The sequence below is a fragment of the Chaetodon auriga genome, chromosome 24 (assembly GCF_051107435.1).
Source record: "Chaetodon auriga isolate fChaAug3 chromosome 24, fChaAug3.hap1, whole genome shotgun sequence".
NCBI classification, from domain to species: Eukaryota; Metazoa; Chordata; class Actinopteri; order Chaetodontiformes; family Chaetodontidae; genus Chaetodon; species Chaetodon auriga.
Window position 1 is genome coordinate 14,689,311 of NC_135097.1, and position 23,479 is coordinate 14,712,789.

General features: G+C 43.4%; 1 protein-coding gene across 11 annotated transcripts in view; it reads left to right on the plus strand.

Moving 5' to 3' along the window:
* nrxn2b (neurexin 2b) overlaps nucleotides 1-23,479 on the plus strand; it is a 623,496-nt gene that overhangs the window by 426,741 nt on the left and 173,276 nt on the right. For 2 of the 11 annotated variants that reach the window (XM_076725440.1, XM_076725443.1), the window contains exon 1: nucleotides 4,934-8,240. The exons of 8 other annotated variants lie outside the window; for them this stretch is intronic. In XM_076725440.1, the coding sequence (XP_076581555.1) occupies nucleotides 7,907-8,240 (334 nt within the window). In that variant the 5' untranslated portion in view covers nucleotides 4,934-7,906. Of the gene's footprint in view, nucleotides 1-4,932; nucleotides 8,241-23,479 lie in introns of those variants that run through there. One more of the 11 variants, XM_076725442.1, reaches the window with a different exon arrangement.

Consider the following 23,479-nt stretch of genomic DNA (forward strand, 5'->3'; position numbering starts at 1 on the left):
ATGGCTGGAGGGGGAGGAAGGAAGCAATGGAGGGTAGAGGTGAGAGAGAGAGAGAGAGAGACAGAGAGATGGGAAAGGCTTGCCAGCCTACCAGCAGCACTGTTATTTTGCTTTTCTGCAACATCGAAATACAGGTGAAAGAAGAGATTGTAGTTTTTTCTTCGCAGACAAAAGATCTACAAAGTGTCAAGAGAAAAGTTTTCCACTTGTGACACAGATTAGTGTTTTTGCTCTTAAATTGCAGTCTTTAGTTCATGACTTAAGCACAGCATTCAATACATCAAAGGGGTTTCAGCACACACAATAGGGGTGGGTGCCAATCACATTCACATCAATCACATCTCTGTAATAACATGTACATTATGTTCGTGCAGTGTACAGTGTACAGCAGTGCTTGCATACTGCAATATTTCCTCGTAAATAGTATAAAATTTACATACTACTGGTTTCATACTGAGCTTTCGGATGTACTGTAAAATCTTTCGGATGTAAAATTTCGGATGGCTAATGCTTCTCGTCACGCACTCACTCTGATGCACTCCCAGGTACTGAAATTTGGAACAGATTGATTTAATGTGAAGCCACACCAAAATTTAGTTGGTACCCTTAAAAGTACAGAGTTTAGTACCCATCCCATGTCTTAACCACAAGCAGCCAAAGATTGTATTGTAAGATTGGCATTTTATTTTACACTGCATCAGACAAATTTTAAAAAGTAGCTCTGACACCACCAGGGCTCTGTAGAGATCTGTACGTGATTACTCAGTGGAAAAGTGACCAAGGAGCTTGTTTGGAGCGTCAACCGTGACCCTGCCCTGAGGTGAGCCAAGCTTCATCTGTTCCTGTTGTCGACACAGTAAATTATTTTGACTGTAGGTGAAAAAAAGCTGATTCAGCTGATGAGACACTGTTACAGCACCCTGAGGGGCAAGCTATACCTGTGCTGTTTAAATATTCAACATCCCAACCTAGATATCAGATCTTTGTAATTACCAAACACCCAATTAACTAGGACAGGGAGAGCTAACATAAGATTGGCAGACAATGTCATTTAGCACATGATCGTTAATGGAATCTCAGAGAAAATGGTTTTTATGGTGATGGGGAAGGGAAGAAGATGGAAAGAGAGGAGTAAGTGATTTATATTTTTTTCTGATCTCCTTGCTGTCTGCCTCCCTCTCCCCTTGAGGATATATCATTCCACGTTATTAAGATGTGTGCAACGAGCTCCTTCATCCAAGCGAAACAGGAGACACCCCCCTCGCTAGTTATCTTTCCTCTCCACCTAGCTGAGGTTTCCTGGGCCCACAACATGCGTGTTTTCCTTTAATCCCTCCCCTCTAATTACCAAACATACTCTCCCTACAGTTTTCCTGTCTTTCATCCCGATCAGTTCTTTTTCATCTAACCCTTCTCCATGAATTACTCATTTTCCTGCATCCAGGCCAGTGCATTAAACCTCTCTTTCATTATCCCTCTCACTTCCTGTATCCCTGGTATCATTATAAACCGTAAAGAATCATTCATTTAACTAGATATTCTTAGTTTTCAAAGCTGGTGGAGCCACAATGCTATTAGTGGGCTCCTTTGTCCATAACTCTGTACTCTAATGCACCTATCGGCTCAGTATAGATGGCTTAATATTCTGCTTTCAGTCATTGTGCTTTGTGTTTTGTGGCTTTCTGTGAAGCCATTGTTGAGTAAATGTATGCATCTTATTACTGGCAGGATAATTGATGCTGGGTTGGTGGAAAACCAATAGATTTTAATTACCCAACCTCTGCGAGAGCAGCGTATTGAAGTAAGTAAATAAACATTAGGAATCGCATTACAAGCCACAATCAGGCTGCTGGCCCTGTACAGTACAATGGCCAGTGTGTTAGATTTGTTACATTCACTCAGATGACATAAACATTAAGATTTCATTAAGAGAATGTGCAGTGTATATGTGAGACTATGTCCCTGGAAAAATGCTTAAAAGGCTCTATTTTTACGTTCTCTTGACAAGCAACCTCTTGAGATCTGAGCAGAAGTAGCATGATGTCCTCATCCCTTGGAAACAAGGCTGTGGTGGGTGGTTGTGTGTACAAGGTGTCCTACTTTGACACCAGTGACCACAGTTTGTACGCTGTTTCCCCCACCTTAGAAATTGCTCACATTAATCTTTTTAGTAATGGTTATGTGGGCGCTAACAACGTCCTGACGATTGTGGCACAAGATCAGAAAATGCTCAAAGGGGTCATATTGGAAAGCCATTACAAACAACCTACTTTGGACCTTTTTGTTGTCTGATGTTTATCTCCTACAATTTTGGAAGTACACTCTCAGAAATCTAGAAAGCTGTATGCAGTTACATTTTGCCAGGTATCATCTCCCAGATGTAGATGGCCCTTTTCCTTGGATGTGAGTGTCAGACACTTATCTAACTGTATATCTCCGCTGTCAGACAAATTTACTTCTTCTAAGAACATCATCTTTTCAGAAATCAAGACTCATCTAAAGACTATAAATTGTTGAGGCATGTTTACAGCTCCGCCAAAGACTTCGAAGCAATTTTGAATAGCCTGCCTATTCAGGAAGATGGAAGCTGACAATCAGCCACGCTAATGCCAAACCACTTTTTGAGTGCCTCAGTTTGGATTCCAGACAAACAGGGTTATTTCCCTGTTCGCATCATCCAGCAGTGCACTTATATAAGTGTCCAACATCGGGGCTCACTCTGGAGAAAGTCTCCCAACAGTGCACTTACATAAGCGGCTAACATCGGGGGCCAGTGCGGGAGAAAGCTACTGAATAGCACAAACAGGAGAAGGGAGTTAAAAATTGATGACTTGCTTTTTGTGTTTCGCCTTCCCCCGCTGCGTGAGCAAAGAGATTCAGCTTGTCCTAGTTTCCTGACCTCACCCAACGGAAAAATCCAAGCCTTTCCTCTTCCTCTTTGGGTGACATGTGTATAGCTGCTGGAGCCCTTTCGGTAGATCTGTACATTAACATACCAACAGCCTCTTTAGAATTTGCCTCCTTGACAAAAGAAAAATCCTCTCACTTTGTATTTCTGCCATGTTTGATTGTTAACATTTAATAGTGAAGTCTAATTAATTAAGTGTATAATAACAAGAAGGTTTCCTCAGGATTAGACTGTGGACGAGAGGCTTTGATCTCACGTCTGTCAGTGAACTAATCCCACTTCCTCCATCTATGACCTCACTTCAGCCGAGGGATTTTGGGGTTTATAGTTTCACTGGGGGGATATTTAGTGTCTGAAGTGCAAGGCTTTTCACCACTGGGGCATGAGTGTTGCATCATGCAGCAGAAGCACTGACATGACAGTTGTGTGTGTAGTGCAATTAGTATGTGTGCACGTGTGTCTGGACTGATTGTTCACCTGTGTGTATGTGTGTGCTCTGTATTCCTTGTTTTTCCTGTGCCGGAGGGGAGCAGAGCAGCAGGTGTTGGCAGTCCTCAGTGTTTTTCATCATAATGAGTTCCCAGTCCACACACTGTCCTCTAAAGGAAACATCAACAGTGACAGTCTCATAATGCGCATTTTAAATATACTTTGAAATATGTTTAGAGATAAACTTTAGAATCAACAGTAATCAGTGTCATCATTGTTTCAAAAAGATGATACTTTTACAGTTATTTTGATGACGCTTTCTGTATACTGTCTATACAACTATAGAGGTATGTGGATATGGATCAGTACATGGAGGGTCCGAGGAAGTTGGTCAATCAGGCAATAAGTCGATTCCTAATTTAGGCTGGTTTATTTACACGTGGGGTCAGAGTCAGAGCGGACAAAGTACAACTCAGAGTCTGCACAGAACAAAGGAGCCTGACTTTATTAATAGTGGATATGTGCAGGTGCATAGACGTGAACTGGGACAACCTTGCCAGATAAGACGTAAGTCTCCAGAGGTGTGCCATAATGCAAATCTGCATTCTTTATCCTTAAATTTCCAGCCTCGAGGACAACCAGACGTTGAGGTGCTTACTCCCTATACGCCTCTTGACCCTTGCAGCTGACCCCATACACATATGAAATGGATGCAAACTTGAGCACTGCATCAACTTCTAATGGTATACAGAAGATCTAAATGTTGATATGGACTGGTTATGATAGTTAAAAAAAAAAAAAAAAATAGAAAACATTTTGAATGTTATCTCAGCACCTGGCACTGATCAAATCAATCAACCTAAACAAGACATGATGATGTTTATCACTGTTACCTGTACATAAAATAACTACAAGACTGAGGCATATGTGAAATTGTTTGGCAAGGTGCAGATGATGTAGAAATGGAATGATGAGGTTAATTTACATTTTATTAATTAGCTTAAAATGCAATCCATTGTTGGTCAACAATTAGATGTATGCAGGTGAAAATAAGAAAGAAAAAGAAGGAATGAGTCCGTTCCTAAAAGGCATCCTTATCATACCCAATCATACATGAAATCAAAATCTATCTGTTTTTGGACACAATAACAGAAACACCTGTACAGTATAAGTCTTGACAGACAGTTATAACCAGACCAGTGCCTGGAAGAGATGAAATGAAAGAAATCAGCTCCTGCATCATTTTCATTACTGCTAATTAAACAAATATGCAACGTTTCAACGTTTATGCAATGAGAGACAACCTTTATGATAAGGTTCGTTCATTCAACCATGGACTTATCTGCCCAAAAGGTCAGCTTCAGTACCACTGTAATGATACTGTCCTTTAAGTAGATAAGTTTTGGGTATACACAGTGTGGGAGTTTCTAAAGTTATATTTCATAGGATTTGTTAAGGACCTGTCAGAGAGGTGTTGATTTATCTCCATAGAATTATTTTAGGCTGTCATTTCTTGATTGCATTGTTGTGTTGGATTGCATTATGTTGTGCAGAGCAGTTGTTACTTTGTGAAACATCTGTTCCTGTTGTATAATTCACACATTTGAAGACATTTGAATAATTACCTGTTGAGTTACAGTAAATACTCTACAGGTATAGTTCAGTACTCCTTTGTGGACTTGTGTGCTTTGTCCTTTTACTGAGGATTTGCACCCCAACACAAAAGAAGGAAACTGAAAGTTCGGGAATGGGTCCAGCATACATTTAGATGGATTCCTCCTTCCTCCACCTTCAGCACTTCAATCTTGGTGCAAGATCAGGACACATGTCCCGGTCACCCTGGGTGTCACATCTCCCTCACCCTGACAGCAGCAAGCGAAGCATCTCTTGTCTCCCCTGGGATGTTCCCACCTGGCAGAGGTGCTTGTGTGTGTATGAGTGTGTGAGTAAATGAGTAATAGTCTGGACTCTTTGCTCTCCATCAGTGCAGAATACCTGCACTGTCTTTTCCTGTTGTGGCCATTTTTCTTGCTTCTCGTCTCTAGCACTGAGCTCCCGTCCCAGCTGAGATCTCTATCAGCCATGATTTATCTGATACACAATCTCCCTCCGTTTCTCTCCTCCAAGCTCTTTACCCTCTGTCTCTCTAGCTCTCTCTCCAATACTTCCGCTCCTCTTGCAATCCAATGTCTAACTACATTACTTTCTGCACTGTTGGCATCTTTCTCCTCATCATGTTGCATCCCTCGCCCCTCCCATAGCTCTTAAGGTCATGCTTTCGTGCCGTCTCTACCCACCACTCTTTCCTTTTATGTCTTGCACACCAAGTTAAAAAAAAATTTGCTGAAAAGGAGTACATGGTGTGCAAGGAGAGATAAACAACATGCAGAGGGGGTAATTGAAGTCCAAGCTTGAGAGGCGTGCTTAGTGTTGAGTGCAAAGAGGTTAAAAGACAAGAGGAGGAGAGGATTCATAGATGATAAGAAAGAAGCACAAATGGATGAAATAAAACATTGGAAATGTGTCTGCGCAGATGACGGAGAGGAGATAGTCCGTAAATTTGTCAAACAGCTGATTGACGCTGGGAGCACACTGCCCCCCTTTCTGAATGCATGTATTGTTGGGTTCTTCTTCGCCATTTGCATATTTTGTTTTGTAGGAGTACCAGTATTTAATGTGACTTGTGGATACACACGCACTCACTTACACATAAGTATGTTATTGTTTTACATACTCCAGAGGATGTGCTTGCTGGCGCGGGTACAAACTGTGGCTACTGTGTGTGTGTGTGTGTGTGTGTGTGTGTGTGTGTGTGTGTGTGTGTGTGTGTCTGTGTGTGTGTGTGTCTGTGTGCGCGCAAACAAACCCAACATACATGCATGCCTACCATCATTCCTGCTTGCGTGCTCTCTTCCTTCAGTTCTCTCCACTCATTCCCCTCCCACTCTCTCTCTCTCTCTCTTTCTCACTCACTCACTCACTCTCTCTCTCTCTCTCTCTCTCTCTCACACACACACACACACACACACACACTCACTCTCCCGCTGCTCCAACCAGACACACAAACGCACTCTCTCTCTCTCTCTCTCTCTGTCTCTGCTCTGCCCTATGTATCATAGTCACCGTCTGTGCATTCAAAGGATCCGAGTGTGCCCACCTTTCCCTTTCGGCTCTATTTCTGCCACTGACTCTTGGTTATTGCCCTGCCCAGTGAAGAGCCGTACGTGTGCAGTTGAGGGGGGTTGGCTGACTTGATCGGAGGAAAAGGAGAAGGGAGAAGTGTGCGGGCAGGAAGGATGCGCTCGTTGCTGCAGCTTCTGATTCAATTAGCATGAATTTCACAGCAGAGGCAGCAGCGGCAGTAGCGGCAGCAGCATCGTCAGACTCTCTCAGCAAGCCAGAAGCAGCACCCTGTGTCGGAGCCCCGCCGAGAGGACCAGCGACTGCTTCTCATCTGCCTCCCACCCTGGAAAGCAGTGTTTGAAGAGGCAGAGAAACCAGAATCATATTCTCAAAGGGTGAAGAGCAATCACAAGTAGGACGGAGCTTGCTTACAAGTCTGAGGATTGGAGGATTGTTGAACTGGACATCAACTGCTAGTTCAGAGCTTTTTGGTTATGGTTTAATCCAGTTAAGGTGTCTTCTTGGCGCTGCTCTTCATTCCATGACCCATATTGATTTATTTTGTCAGAAAAGAGGAGCGGGAATTCAGCAGCGCCGCACTTGGAAATAGCCGACCGTTTTGTCCTCCTTTTCACGAGCCCTTTTTTCTTGCCAGTCCTGTGTTCTATTTATTCATCCCTTGTTTTCCCGCTCTCGGCCGCAGACTGAACGGGTTCGGATCTCCTTCAGGGATTCAGAGCCCTGAAACAGGATTTGGCTGCCCCTTCATCTCAGCACCCTTGCCTCTGCTCTTCTTTCTTTGCCTCTCCCTTTTGCACCCTGGTTATACTCTTATGTATTTTTCTATTCTCCTGCTCTCCATTTAAGTTGCCCCCAAAAAGCTCTGAAAGGATGTCGGGAGTCTTTTTCTTTGCGATGGAGGCTTGGATTATGGGTGGAGAGACCCTCTGAAGATCTCCCCAAGGCGAAGGAAAACCCTGTCGAACAATTAACTCAAAGAGCTGTACGCAAAATATTTTTCAAGGAGCTAAGATGGAGTCATGTGTTTGTTCAGTCGGTGCTGCTAAGCTGTGACTATTTGTTTTAGGGTGCCAAGGAAGTTGCCTGTTAAACAAAAGAGGTTAAGTTTCACACAAAAGGTTTAAGTGAATTAGAGGAGGAGTGGTTGTTTTGGCTCTCAAGGATCCATTCAGAAGCTTTTGGATATCGACACTAGACTGTTGGAGGATTTTTGGGGTCTTTCTTTTCAGGAAGGATTTTGCACTTTTTTGTTGTTGTTGTTTTTTTTTTCTTCGCTTTTCTTTCCAATCATTTTTGGGATTTTCAGACGAGGATCTTTTTTTTTTTTTCTTTCTTGGCTTATTTTTTAATCGGTATTTTCTTTTCCATTTTTTTTCCCTCCCCGGGCTTGAAAGCAGGGGATCATGGGCCCTGGATTCCTTTGAGATGCTCACTTCCTGTTTGTGTCGTATGAGGGGGAGGGGCCTTCTGTTCCTTTCAGGCCCCACCCCCATGGAGCAGGAGGTGGATGTGGAGGTTGATGGAGGGTTGCTATTGGTACCCAGGCCAACGGCAGCATCACCTGTGGTGTGGGCCAGTCCGGCCTTCCTGTTCAGGCTTGTGCTCTCTCTGGCACTGCTGGTGTTCCCCTGCCCAGCTGTGGCCGCCAGAGTTTCCTCCTCCCTCAGTACCACCCACCATGTCCACCACTTCCACAACAAGCATGGCACCGTGCCCATTGCCATCAACCGGATGCCCTTTCTTACACGTGGGGGCCATGGTAAGATTGCTTGTTTCCATTGCTCTTTTCCCAGAGTTCTGGAGCTGATTGGTTCATGATTGACCAGTGATTTTGCTGAGTGACATGCCAAAGTACATGTGTGAGTTTGACTTAAAGGAATGACATGGACCTAAGGGGTCACTGGGAGTTAATTTTCTTCAAGAGGTTGATTTATGGTGGCAAAGAGCTCTAAGTTGAGTACATAAGCCCAGGCAATTGGTTCATCCATCTATTGATCTCTGTCATCTCTGGAAAGACTGAGAGGAGCCAGGCCTGGGCGACCATCCTCACTGCCTCAGCTCCCCACAGGCCAGTGTCTTGATTTATGTAGCCGAATTGGCGGATGGTGTTTCCAGAAGCTGCTCCCCTCTGGGCTTTTTGCAGCACATCTCCAGCCAGCTGGGTCCTGCTACTTGCCTTTCAAGCTCGGCAGCCATCTTGGGTCCACTGATGTATTGAACTGTGGCCAATTTAAATTCATGTAATCACCACCCGTAGAAATTGTTGACGCGTGATGGCAGCCACTAAAAGAGAATGGCCTTAACTGGTTGTTGAGATGCTAAATCTTACGTGCTGTGTGTCATGGTACATTGCGTACTCTGGAAAATACATTGATAATTGTCTGAAGACTCCTCATTTTGTCCTACTTTCTACAGTATATGTCACTGGCTCAGTGTTCTGTGGTGCATCAGTTGCTGCACTGTTCTTAGCCTAAGCTGTCAGGGACAAGGCAGAGTTTCACACTGATGATTCCTTTGATGTTGCCAACCCGAGCTTTTTCCACTGCAATTTTTCTTCTCCCTTTTTCCTCTGTATTTATTTCCCTTGCCCCTCTTCAACACCCTGTACATGCATTACTTTGACAGGAGACGTTAATAGCATTTATTGATTCCTCAGCATGCTTCTGCTCATGTCGTTCCATTTGCATCCACTTAGTGTTTCTCTAACAAGCTCTACTTCTCGCTGTCTGTCTGTCTGTCTGTCTGTCTGTCTGTCTGTCTGTCTGTCTCTTGCTACCTCCTTCCTTTCTCTCTTCTCTCTCACCTCAGCATACCTGTAATCTGTATCAATCAATCAGCTGTCAGATGGGCAGAGGAGCCTCACGTAGCCCTCTGTGGTCGATTGGCTGTGGTGAGCCTCTATAGACATTATCAGCGCGCAACCTCTTCCACAGTGCTCAGTACTGCATTGGATTTATGGCTATCCATGTTCTCCTCCCAGCCCGCAGCTACATGCGCACAAGTGCTCACAGACAAAGTGTGACTGAGCACACAAATGAGGGCTAACCTGTGTTACAGAGGAGACATGAAGGAATGTTCTGTGTCTTGTCAATGACAAACCGATGAGCTAACCTTTTTAGGGCATTCATTTGGGATGTAAAGCTTCAACTTTTGTTCTTGATTTTCTTTTTTTCTGAATACGACCATCTTACAGTGAAAGCAGAACTTTTAGGCCAAGCAGTTTTGCAATTTAACATAGTTATCATAGGTGCCATATAGCATAATTCACATTGAAAAATAGCAAATAAATGAATAATCAAATAGAAAAAGAAAATTGCATGGCCATACTATACTGTCACAGAATACAAAGATATCCACCTTTGTCTATCATTTGAATACGTATATAAAATGTTCCACTGTATAAAACACACATAAAAACAATATGAAATATCTCTGCACAAATATAAAATGAATTACTTCATTAATTGTCTGTCAGTTTGGGTTTGAATGCTGCCAAAAGCATGGCTCACTTAATGTGTGCTGCTACATTTAGTAAAACCATAATATTTCCATTTAGATGTGAGGGAAGCAAGAGGATCTTTGGTGTGCTCTTCAGTCTAAACTGTGTCTCAAAAACCTTCACCAATTACAGCTTAGATCTGCCCGATTAGCTCGTTAGCATTTGGCCTGTTTGTCATCTGTGTTGTTGTTGCTGCTTGCAGGGAACAGGGAGTCTCACAGTAGTTGGTCAGTGTTGCAACTATCATCATTCACATCTCTGTTTTCAGTAATTGAAACAGAATGTAAGTCATTAAATTGTTTTTCAATGTAATATTGTTTGATGACATTATTCCAACCCAAAGTGCACTTTTTTATGTTGTTATTTTAAACTCCTAAAAGCACATGCCAGGTCAGAAGAGAGAAACACTCAGTAACAGCACAAAGGCAGTTTTTATCTTCTAAAATGGCACCACAAACAAGTATCCTCTCCTTCTTGCTGTTTTTTTTTTTTATTTCACTGCCTTCTACTCCGTCTAGCTTGGATAATTGGATTGCACCTCTCACATCTCGAGTTGCTAAGCTATTTAAATTGACATAATTAACATAAAAATGTTCTCTGGCTCTCTCAGGATTTATGGCTGTCAGGAGATATTGGTCTGCAAGAGAAATTGTCTGTTTCCCTGTGAAAAGAAGAGCCTACATTTCCATTGAAAACTTAAGAGCTCAAGCTCAGGCCTGGATGTCACCTGCACTGCACGGGCCTGCCTGTCAGTCCTCTGTGTTTGTTCTCATACGGTCTAAGTTTGCCAAGTCATGCAAAAAGTACATTTTCAATGGAAAAGCAGCTAAGCTAAAGCGAGATGGAGAAGTAATTTGATTGGTTGGCCTTATTCGCTGCTCTTTTTTTTCCCCTGGCAGTATGCTGTAGCAGTTACTAATGTACGCCTACACAACAAACACTGCTGTTTTCTCATTCGGTTTGTGTTGTTTTTAGTAGCACACTTCCAGCATTTTCATTATCTGCTACAAGACAGCACACGCACATTAGAACGCCACTCTTGTGTGGGGAGTCAATTTCAATCGGCATCATAAATACTTCCATTGCAGCCTGGCATATCAAGTCCTTGTCTGAAATACCAGCTCTCCATGTATTGTCAACCAAGTGGCACAGCTTATTACCAGCACTAATACCCCACTCAGTGATAAGAGCCCACTTGCTTCAGAGCCTTTTCGGTAGACAGTTTCTCAACTGGGTGTCATTGTCACAACACTGTAGTAGAGCCTTTGCCACTACAGAAACTAATCTACACACACTGCCGCCACCTTGGTCAGACCTCACGTCAGCTCTGAAAGCCTCTAACAGCCCTGCGCACAGTATGCCAAGAAAGTCTTACTGTTTGCTACAAGGAAGGCACCTATCATCCATTAAGCTGTCTCCGTGGCCCTGAACCCACCCCTGGGTTTTAACATATCAGGCCTATGAGATTCAAGGCCCAGGCCTTATCGGCCGCTCTCTTCCAACAATGTCATTATTATGCTACGTCTGTCTGGATGAACTCCTGCAGGGCCGTGTTGCTCTCACTTGCTGGCACACCCCCACCCATCTATGAACACACACAGCAGATAGAAGCAGATGGAATGATTGCAGTCGTTAACAACATTGGAGACATGTAGCGAGGGGCAATTTCATATCTTAAATGGACTGGAATGAAAAAAATATTGTATTTAACGTTACATGTGTGCCACATATGATAATTGAACAGGGCTCGTCTAGTTTGTACATTGGCAGAACTATCTTGGGTGAGTCGTTGTTCGGAGATTCAACAATGCACAAGCAGAGAGATGTGTGCACACACGCTAGCATGGCTGCACAAGCGACTAGATGTCCCTGCAGATTTTATGACTTTTACCAAACGACTGTTGATGCATTTTAAATTGACCCATCATAACATTACAATGGAAAGTAAGTCCAAATAAATAGTGCTCATTATATTGACATAGATGGATTCAATTTTGTCCTACAACAAATGTCAGATTGCGGTGGGGTCTGTATTCTGATTTCAGTGTAGTATCTTGCATCAACAGTATCAGCCCAAGCAGGCTTATAAGTTTGCATGTACATAGGTATGAAACCAAACTCAGAGGGAACTGTAATTTTATTCAAGGTAATGATGCATTTCATTTGGTAATCTGCCAATGGCGGCGTATCCCCTTTACCCCTCTAGTTCCTATAACTTGCTGAGAAACTCGGATAACATAAGATGACGCATCAGAGAATGAGGAAGGACGCTGGTGAATTAGCTAGCTAGCCTATTGTTTGCGATTGTTTGCATTGCTCACTCTTTACACACATGATTATTCATTTTTCTTGGCAAAAATGGTTGTTAAATGAAGACAACTCCTGTGGTTCCTTGCTCTACTGTACTGTTTTTAGTTACTGTTTTGATTGAGAGACCCCTACCGGCAGAAATGACACATTTAACAGTATATGCATGAATACACTAGTGGTGCAGTTCAAGGGAGATTGCACTGAGGTGTGAGTAGCCTCCATCATTCCAAATATAAACCAATAAGCTTCGCCCAGGGCTTGTTTACATGTGTGATCATCAGTCTTTCGCACCAGTGGCATGACTGCGGCTTTGTTGGTGTGTCTGGCTTAGCTCATTGCTCATCTATCGACACATCTGTGCTTGCAAACATACACACACACCTCTGCGCACTTTTCATGACTCTGGATTGGAGACAGAGAAAGGAAATGTTTGCCGTGCAAGGTAATCCATACCTGAACACCCCACTGCATAGGGCTAAAGGGATTAAAAAGCTAATTTTGATTCAGGCTGTCTTTGATGTTTTAGATGGAGAGCTTCCAAGAGATTTTACTGCTGGGTGGATCACTTTGTCCTTGGCAGTGGACAGAATATATCCACTTGGGGGTTTCAGGAATGGGCCTAGTGTATCTGTGTGTGTGCATTTGCATGTGCTTTCTAATACACACAAGTTTGCATGAAGAATTATCAGCATAATTCTCCTCTTTCCCTGCCCTTCATAATTGGCCACGTAGGAAAAGAGGAAGAAGAGAAGGACTGAAGGAGCGAAGGAAGGAAATAGATGGTTGACCTTGATTTAGACATGACCGTAATTACAGCTGCCCACACATTGCCGAGGCCTTCTCTCAGATTTACTCTGCGTTTATGTGTTTGTGTAGTAGCTTTTGCGCATCACGCAGTTGTTTTTTTTTTTTTTTTTATTGTTCGAATTTGCAACCTGATCATCAGAGAGGAAAAAGGATCCATTGTTATCTCTGCGGCAAAGCTTTGTTTACAACAAGGCTGCTGTTGTGAAAAGGAGACAAGAGTATTGCTTTGCTTAAGTAAAGCACGCAAGATTTTTGTTTTGTTTGTTGTGTCAACAAGGTGAACGCTGAAAACTGAAAAGGGGAAAAAAATGGGAGGCTACAGTAAATATATTCATTACTTGCATAAAAGTATAACATGATGTGCAGCATATGACCATAATAAAATATCATCAGTGTCAGCTGTTTTAATGATGGCAAAAGTTTGTCTACAGTAAATTACACTGTGAAGTGACCTGCAGCCACAGAGCTAATTACTGGGTTGCTGTGGTGGATGCATCAGCTCCTGCTCTTTCACTGCTCTTTGGTAATCATGGCACCCCACTTCGCAGTGTTCTTAAAGTCAATTCCCCATTGTCATCTCTGGTATGAGATGACACTGTACTTCTTTTACCTCCTGCATAAGATTATGCTCATATTGAATAATTCCAATGTGTTGTTTTCTGAAGCGCTCTGTTTTCTCCTCATTGTCATCTTTGTTCTCCTCGTGTTTTCGCCTGTCATTGTGTATTACGTTTAATCTCTAGACCTTGTTATCCCCTGCGACTCTTTCTGTACTCCGTCTCTTTTTGCATTGTCTCTTCTTCTGGAGCCATGAGTTCTGCGTACCCTGGCCCATTCCCTTCGGGAGAACAGTCGCTGTTTGTAGTCCTCTGTGCGTTGCGGTTTGCTTGGCTTGACCGCACATGCATACAGATGAGATCAGCTGTTGCCTGCACCCATCCATCCGCCCTGTCCTGGACAAGCAGGGCCACTAGGTGGCAGGATCCAAGTCGCATCTTTGTTGAAAACTACCCAGTGTGTGGCCCTCTCTTCTCAAGTCCTGTCCTTTTCTCTCAACAATGGCCTATATCACTGGTTACTGTGCTAATGGCAAGCTGCAATGTTTGATAATCACCACTTTATCTCTGGGCTGCAAGAGAAGGTCAGGTGCAATGTGTGTGTGTTCATCTGTGTGTGGGGTGGGGGGTGTTGAGGTGGAGAGCTGTTGAGCGCCCTCCTTTCAGAGTCAAGTCACAACCCTTCTCTTTCAGAGAACACTATTAGTATTCATTATTCTCCCTCCACACCAAGTCCAAGGCGCACCACCACATGCATGGACACGCGCATCATGATGTGAAAGAGAAAGGATGCCTCAGGTGTTCTGGCCAGTTAAGATAAGCTGACATTTTCTGTCTTGCCCCCGCACCCCCACCCCTTTTTTACACCTGAGCATTTGTGCTGATGTGAAAGGAGACATGCAGCATAGAAGCCAAGTGTGCCTGGCTACACTCTCCCGAAAAGCTGCCAAGACCGGAGTGAGTGTGTCGTCAACTTACAGTTATTTCGGAGATTTTTGAGTGTTGAGCCCAGCCGTTGTGGGACTTCGTCTAACAGCTTTTTTCAATAACTTCTCGGTCTCTTGCTTGGTACTTGCTTTCAGGTTGGTGCATTTTTGACATTTTATGAAGTGTAATTCAGGAGTGGGTGTATCAAGCAGCCCTTTGCTGCAGTTTGAATCTGCGTTCCCATTGTCTGATACCGCAACCACACTTGAGCAGTATCCTCAGAGTTTATGCTGTCTGGTTTGTGTATCAGTATGTTTTTGCTGGCATATGACTGTCTCTTTGGTAGCTGTCTTGCTTTCCTGTATGAGTATTTGTACTCCACTGACACCTCTAGGCCATGAGCTGAATGGGGCCCTGTAGGTTTGTCATCTTCTTGTTTTGGTTACTGTTGCCTGCTGCAGAATGGCAGCCTCCGTTTGTTCTTGAAATGTAAGGTCAGCACACCAAGAGGCAGCCAGCCTGCTGTTGGGTGATCATTTAGAGGCAGAGAAAGTATATGTAACAGAATGTGTGTGTGTGTGTGTGTGTGTGTGTGTGTGTGTGTGTGAGAGAGAGAGAGAGAGAGAGAGAGAGAGAGAGAGATAACAGCCAATTCATTAAAGTTGTTTCAAGAGCTTTGGTAGATTTTTGACAAAATGTGTGAAACTGCCAAATAATTTTTTTGGCTCAGCTTAAATGGAAAATTGGAAATGACTATATTCACATGCCAAAAAAGTCAGACTGTTAAAACTTAATCAGGTAACACTATAAAAGAGTGAGATATAATGTCCATAAATCATATGCAGTATGCATATGAACCTCTTTGCTGGTTCTAATTCATTTGAGAGGAAAGGCTGATTGAGTGTATTCACCTGAAAAGTGATAATTTCAGTGATTTTGTGTGAAACGTGTTTCTCACCTTTTTATCTCCAATTCTATATTTGCCTTCTTGTCTAAATGAAGAATTTGCTGAAGGGCATATTCAATTCCACAGCCTTCTTTTAGTTTGAGATGGCCCTCAGTATAACACTCTCGTTAGGACAGAACCTCAGAATAGTTTGACACACAGTGCACCAGTACACCAGTCACCTCTGCAGTCCTCCTGCATGCCTCTAGCTTGCTAGTGAGAACATCTTCCCTGCCTGCCGCTGAAATTGATTCTCCCTGTCTTGCTCTCGCGTGCTTGGGCGCCGACACGAAATAAGGTGTCATACACAACTGCAGGAACCAGATGAACGCATTCCACCCAACACAGCCATTCATAGCTTTTCTATTAAAACGAAAGTCCGCGTGAGGGGAGGGAAGATAGCACTTTGCCTGGCCGAGGTGCCGAGGATCCTGCTCTGCCTCGGGATTGATTAATGCCTCTCTAAAGCAAGGCAAGCCACGCACCAATCTATATGTCACAAACTAACGGATATGAATGGGAATGGCATTCAAGTGCTTATTGTTTGCAAGTTATGTATTAGTCTCTGGTACATTCATTGCTGATGCTGTCAGTCACTTTTGCCACACAGAGTAATAGCACAGTATCATGGTTGAAACTGTGCTACTGATACTATATGTTTACTTGATTAATTGTAGTGGCATGAATTCTTTTTTTAAAATCACTTCTATGTCTGTGTCCTGTTTGTGATTAGCTGTCTGAAAATTTGTTAAAAGTTGACATTTAGCTCAGAGGAGGTGACATGGAGACTCTGCAGTGTGTGGCGGGGATGTTCTTTCATTCTCACCACCCTTCCCATCCACGGCACATGACAGCACCACAGGCATATCAGTGGGAGGCATCACGGGGTGGGCAACGCCTTGGCTTTGTAGACAGCAGAGACTAGGGGACCAGATCTTCAGAGGGTGTGGTGATGTAAGCTAGCTTTATTTTTTTTAGCCATCAGATATTGAAGCGGTGCCTGCACCAAGGATGTGAGTCTCCACTGGGAGTGCTCACCATTAATAAACAAAGTGGCTTGTATTATGCATGACTGAAGCTTTGAAAAACCACCACCTCTGCCACTGAAACTGAAGGGGTTTTAGGAGGCAGAGGAAAATGCTTTCATCAGCTTTGCAACTATGTGAGTGCAACACCCAGCCACCTGCATCCCATAGCTAACATTACACACCTCCAATTTCAGGGCCTTTGATTTCACTTTGTTTCCCAATGAAGCTATCCAGGAACTAATATGCTAAATTATTGGCAAATATTGGATCACGCCTTGTCGTTGTGCAGAAACTCTAGTACATGACATCTTGTGAGCACAGGCAGTGCTGAGGGACATGAAGCTCATGAACTGAGCTGCACATGAGTCTGTGTACTCGACGCCGCTTGGCATCAGAGACAGCAAATTTGAGGCGATGTACATGAAAGCCTTTGTCAGTGCACTTTGCATTACTATTAATAAAACATCATCTTGTTCATTTTGTAAAGTGTACGATGAAATGCTAACTAGCATAAAAATATACTCCAAAATGTACACGTACGTACATGTACATTTGACAGACATGTAGAATATGCAGTGCATTATATGTATTATGTATAGCTTCATGTGCATGGGACTATTCATATGGACTATTTGGATCTGAATACTGGATATGACCTGTTGTGTCTTAGAGAGCATCCAGAAGGAAAATAATGCAGGGAAATAAAGTCTCTGCAATAAAGCTGATATGCCAAAATGGAGCAGATGATTTAGAGACCACTTTCTGCGTGTTTGATTTCAGTGTCTTGCAAGGGTTATCAGAGAATGAGTCTAGCTGCAGCAGACAAGCATTATGGCTTCTGTTCACAGTCCTGTAATTCACCAGGATCATTTTCTCTTGTTCTTGATACATGTTTAAGAAATCTGACAATAGCCCATAGTGTTTTTACAAAAATCTGTTAAATCTACTCTATCTACTTGGTTGAATTAAGCATTGATACCTTGCTAATCAATCCTGCATTAACGATATCCTTTGTCTCATTTCTCCTCACCTATGGTGAACACTGTATGGACCATTAAACATTTCTCTACTGAGCTGGCTTTGCTCAGCTGGTCTCCCACTTGGCTCCAGCCTGTATTTCATTTAAAAAAAAAAAAAAAAAAAAACTCTCATGCTTGTATCACCTTCAAATATTTAAATGTAATTTCCTTGACTGAAAGCACTCACAGCAAGCAAGATGTCAACAGGGGGTTCCTTGTCAGCTTTTGTTTATTTCGTCTGGTAGAGAGAGGAAGCAACTCATGGGACGGACCAGAGTATTGACTATGCTTGTTTCATGCCCATGATTTATTTTTACTGCATTCCTTCGGGACCTCTGATTTCTTTCTTTAATTATTCCTTGTAGCTGCACTGTGTTGTCAAGTGTACTTGCAATATATTGCTTTAGCAGAGACATGCGTTTTCACTGTTTGAAATAATATGTCAGGACGTAAAAATGAAAGTTTATTGAAGGAGCTTGACAGACAGCAACCTCCCGCGGCGTCAGTGCATACGCCGTATCACATAAATACACAAGTACACACATGCACACACCCACACATGTTCTACTGGCAGAAAATAACTTTGCAGAGTTCAAGTAAACTTCAAAGATCGCAGCACCTTCATCCGACACATCTGTGTCAGGGCTCTGATGACTGACAGATGCGGCATCCATCACCATCATTCCCCCCCGCCACTACCCCTAATGTGCCCACAAGTCATCCCTGCATGCAGCTTATGTGTCAGCGAAAGAGGGAGGGGACGATGAAATGTCTGGTAGAAAATAAGGAAGAATGGTGGAAAGAGTAGAGATTAATAGAGTAGGGAAAAGAAGGAGATCTTACGCAGCAGGGGAGGCAAAGGAAGGTTGGAGAGTGAGAGTGAGAGAGAACTACAGAGAGTGATAGTCTCGGTATGGTGTGTGTTTGAAGCCCTAACTCATCTACTTGCACACAGAGCCTTGACACACTTAAATCTCCTCCCTGGGGCCTTTGGGGGGGCTGTAGAGATGAACCAAGGCACTACCGGAGCAGAACCAAAGATAGGCGAACCCCCGCTACTTTCCACTCTGCTCCACTCCACTCTGCACTGCTGCCATCTTATCCTAGCCCATCAGTCATTTCACTTCGGAAATAGGTTATTCAGAAGTATGCCCAGGTGACGGTCCCATTTGGAACTAACCAAAGCCACGCTCAACTTCACAGTTCTGGGCCAAGGAGCCCTAAACCTCTGTCTTGCAGGCCGGTCGCTCTTCTGCCCATGGCACTATTGAAATGTGCATTGACATTTTTCCTTTTCATTACTTACCACTCTATTACACACATGTGATGGAAAAGGTCCTGACTAAGAAAGAGCACCTTAGATAATACAAAAGCATGACTGTGGAGCCATTTGGCTGATAGTTTGAGATTTTTGCACCTGTGTTTTGTATTAGTCTCAGCATAGTTTGACTTTCCATAATCAGACCACTATAGAAGATCTTCAAGTGCTAGCTTACAACATATTTGTAGCTATCTGATTGTAGGACATTCAGACTAGGTGTGGACCAGGTGTAGCCTGTTCCTGCATGGGATGGAGGAACAGTGTAGGTCAATATCTACTCACTGAGAGTCAAGTGAAAGTGATAACTCGAAGTGGCTGTAAACTAGATTGATTGCAGTGGAGAACAGTGCGGGCAGAGCATTCCTAATGGTAGTGGCGCAGTGAAGGACCTATCCAGCGTCATCCTGTACTTACAGAGAGAGGAGTCTATAATCTGTCTGCAATGATAACTGTAATGTGGGGGCCTTTATCTGCCAAGGGGGGAACCAAGAGGCTTATCTCATGGCCTGTATGTAAGGCAAATCAGTCAGTCGCCCATCCTCTACAAGTTTCACCCTCTCCACCTCCCCCTGTTCTTCTTCTTCCACATGCCAGCTAATGTTTCCTCATTGGGCAGATTATTGACCGCCAATGGCAGGGCACGTGGGCGGGCTAAGAGGCTCAGTCTGGCAGGGAATTTGAAAATGGATCGTTTCCCCAGAATCTCCCTCTTTAAACTGCAGTGCCAAGTGTAGAATGTCTTCCTGAAAGATATAACAGGGAGAAACATGACATTTCATCTGCTTATTTGTTTATGCTGGGGGACTAAATGGCCTCTCAGCCAGATAAATTGAAAGTGACATTGAATACTTCTTCAAAATACTGAGAATTTACACTGAATTTGACTCTGCAGAGTAATTTAGGCTCCTTGAAATATTTCAATTAAACTTGTGTATCTTTTGTCCTGAAACCTCTGAGCTCTCGTCAGTTAGTGCAGAGCAATCTTACCTCATGTCCATCAGTCAGGATGATGCCTGTCCAGTACACAAGCAGCTCTGCTCTTTTCAGCTTGGATAGAGGGCTACATTTACCCACAAACTGGCTTAGATTACAACTAACTGTCATCATGAAACTAAATCCTACAGGGACTAAGTATTATTGCACTGTTAGTGGCCCTTGCATTGGTTAGGTTGTATTTTTAGTCCTGTAATGATTGGATTACAGGCCTTGCTCTATAGTTACCAAAACAAACACCCTGGCATCATGTCAAAGACACAAATTGCAACAAGATTAATTTGTACAAGCTGCAAAAGTGATTTGGCATTTGAGGAATTACACAGACGAGATGCACAGTAGCCAGACATATCGAGCTGAAGGTAGACGGATGGTTGGCATGAAGCTAATTAAGGCTACATCCAGGCCCTGCCAAACAAACGGCCTCCACCTGGACAGCATTGCTCAGATGCCGTACAACGTGCTTGACCTTCCCGCCATCCACTTGTCTCTGTGTGTGCTTCAGTCTGCATTTGAAACATTTCCTGCACAGGAGCATTGATTTGTTTGCCAATGTTTTGGTATTTTTCCCCTCACGCTGTCCAGCTCAGCATTACTCTTATTCTTTGTCCCTTGCTATTTTAATTTCCACTTTTGGTCCTTTCCATTATGTGTTCGCAAGGAGTGGCCAGAGTGATATATAGCCGTCTCATGTGCTTGCCTTCATGCGGAGGTGGAGTTCCCAGCACTGCACTTGACTTGAATCATCTCCCCTGTTGCGAGAGTGCACTCCCTGCCTGTCAGTCATCCGTCTTGCTTTGTCAGTTTCCTCCCTCCATTTATAGTCCACATCTTCTTTTCCAGACCTGCTCTGTGGTCTCTCATACAGTGCAGAGAAACATAAAGCCCCCAGGTATTGATTGCATTTCACTCACAGATAGAGGCTATTGTCCGTAAGTTTTTATTTCTGGGATCAAAAGGTCAGAACTATTGAAGAGTAATAAACAAGATTGATGTTGGGCTCTGGTCGAGGCCTTTAAGTGGTAGATAACGGATACACTGTTGTACAATCCTCAAAAGGGACATTTAAAACTTTTGTGTTGAACATCAACCCACTGTACTATTTTTGGAGACAATTCCACACATGCGGAAGATGTGGGATTCCATTACTATTTCAGTCTGAAATGTCAGTGATTCAGAGAAGCTGAAATTATGCAGATGATTCACAAGTTATGATGCGGGGACACTGTAAATGTACTGTAGTCTGTCAATCTTATATGACTCATTCCAATTGGGCAAATGTAACTGTTGATCCAACACACATAAAAAACACTTTCACTTTCATGTCATCTCCCACAAAAAGCTTCAGAAATGCAGTTTAATGTGAGCTTTATGTTAAAACTCTGAGTGTTGTTCACATTTAAAAATGACACACCATTTGAATGAAATCTTGTCTCGCTAACCCTCCACCAATCAACTTAATTACAACGTATAAAGGTTTTTGTTCTTTGGGGTCAATGCTCTGGAGTAATTACAACACCACCAAGGCATGCTGGGTAATAAAATGAGATTTATGATATGCTGTTTGTATGTTCAGGCTGTTTTATGGCTCACATTTAGTTCCTTTTTTTCCCCCGAGCAGTGATCATGCAGGGTGGTTTTCATGTCATAATTAAAGTACTGGCCATGTGAGTCAATTTGTGATGATGGCAAAGGTAGCAATATGCGTTATGGGTACACTGTTACTGTGTGTGTGTCACACAAGGCCAGATAGATGGAAGGACAGGAACAGGGAGAGGGGGAGAGGATTGATGAATGCAGGCTCAGTGGGCGAGCAGGTGAGAGATGGAGAGCGTTATTTTTCTCCCTCTCTCTTTTCTCTCTGTGCCGGGAGGTGACCTCTAGCTCAGCGATATGAAGAGAATGTCACGCAACATTACCCCTCCCTTCGCCCCAGACGCAGATGAAGTTTTATTTTTTGTGCCATGCTGTAGAGAGAAAACAATTCTTTTCCTCCTTGATTAATGCCTGGTATGTGGGCTGGCAGTACACAAGAAGGCAGTAAAGAGAGGATTGGTATCCTTTTATAGATTATGTCTCTCTGATGTGCCACATGTATTAATCAGACCGTTGACAGACTCAGTGGAGGACCAGAGTATCCAGGACTTCCTCCCTCTGGATGTCACTTATGATCCTTTCTCATTGGTTAGCCGACCTCCCTTCATAAAGGGCCACTGTTTCACACTCAAACGTTTCAAGTCTTTCATAGGAAAATGGAATCCCCGTGGAAAATCTGTATAGCAGCTCTCCTTTTTATAAGAAACAGGACTAAGGTCAAGTACCGGCATGCACATCATGATACCTAATATGTGCATTTCCAATGAAGCACCAAGGCACACATGTGATTCTGTTTTTTTCCCCCACTGCTTCCATGCTGTTGCCATGTTGAAACAAGAGGTAGTGACAGGGTAGGTGACCGTGAAGCCACATGCAAAATCTGTCAAGATGGCACCAAAGGACGTGTGGATGTGTATAGATGTGACAGTTCTACAAATAATGCACTGGTGATATGTCAGTATGGTTGATTACCCAGCAAACAGGGCAGCTTGCATCCATGAGTGCACCCCTGTTTGGTCAATTACCAAGTAACGACAACACCCCCCGCTTCACCTGCTCAACCACTGCTTCCTCTCTGTAATTACCTGTCAGACCTGACCATCAGATGACAACACTGGCTTTCCATTTTGCGCAAGTCTTTCCGTTCTTTACCTTCAACACCATTCAGTCAATCTGCTTGGCAACCAAATGCTCTCTGTGGCTTAAATGGGACAGGAGTGAATCTCACCTCTACATCACAGTCAAGCTTTTCAACTAGCAACAAGACATGGATGGTGTTTAGAGGTAGCAAATGTCAAATTTGACAAAAGGTCCCTTTAGAGAAGAGCTGTCACAAGCTTGTCAAGTCTGACATGTGAAAGGCGAGGTGGTATGAGGTTGGACAGTGGGAGGTGGCGCCCACTTACAGTAAACTGGCTGGACAGGGATTTGGTATTTGTTATTTTAACTTTCCTATGTCTGCACCTGTGTGAAGCTCCAAGGTCTGCAAGTAAATAAAAGCAGAAAGCGACAGAAAATATGTTGAGTCTTTCACAGAAAACTGCGTAAGGTAAAATGCATTTGGATTGTGAAAGAAGCTGGGAGGTGAAGAAGAGCGAGTAGTTGCAGTGCGTGGGTTGGTGTGCATCTGCGTCTGTGTGCATGTTCGTACAATTTGAGAAATTAAATCTGTTGCCAAGCTCATTAGAGAGTCATGCAACACACATTACATTGTTTGCATTTAGAAATGCTCTGCTCAGTGTCATCTCAATACCTTTTGATGAGTGGAAACTGACAGAGGGTTCCTCACGCTGCACAGAGTAGGAGGAACGAGTGCGGTTATGTATAATACACGTGTGCGTGTGTGTGTGTGTGTGTGTGTGTGTGTGTGTGTGTGTGTGTGTGTGTGTGTGTTTGTGTCTGTGTGTGTGGGTGGCAGAAGAGCTGACATTCAGGCATCTGGAAAGGTGACATTCACTCCGAACAAGTAGTTGAAGCCGAGGTTTGATTGGCAGG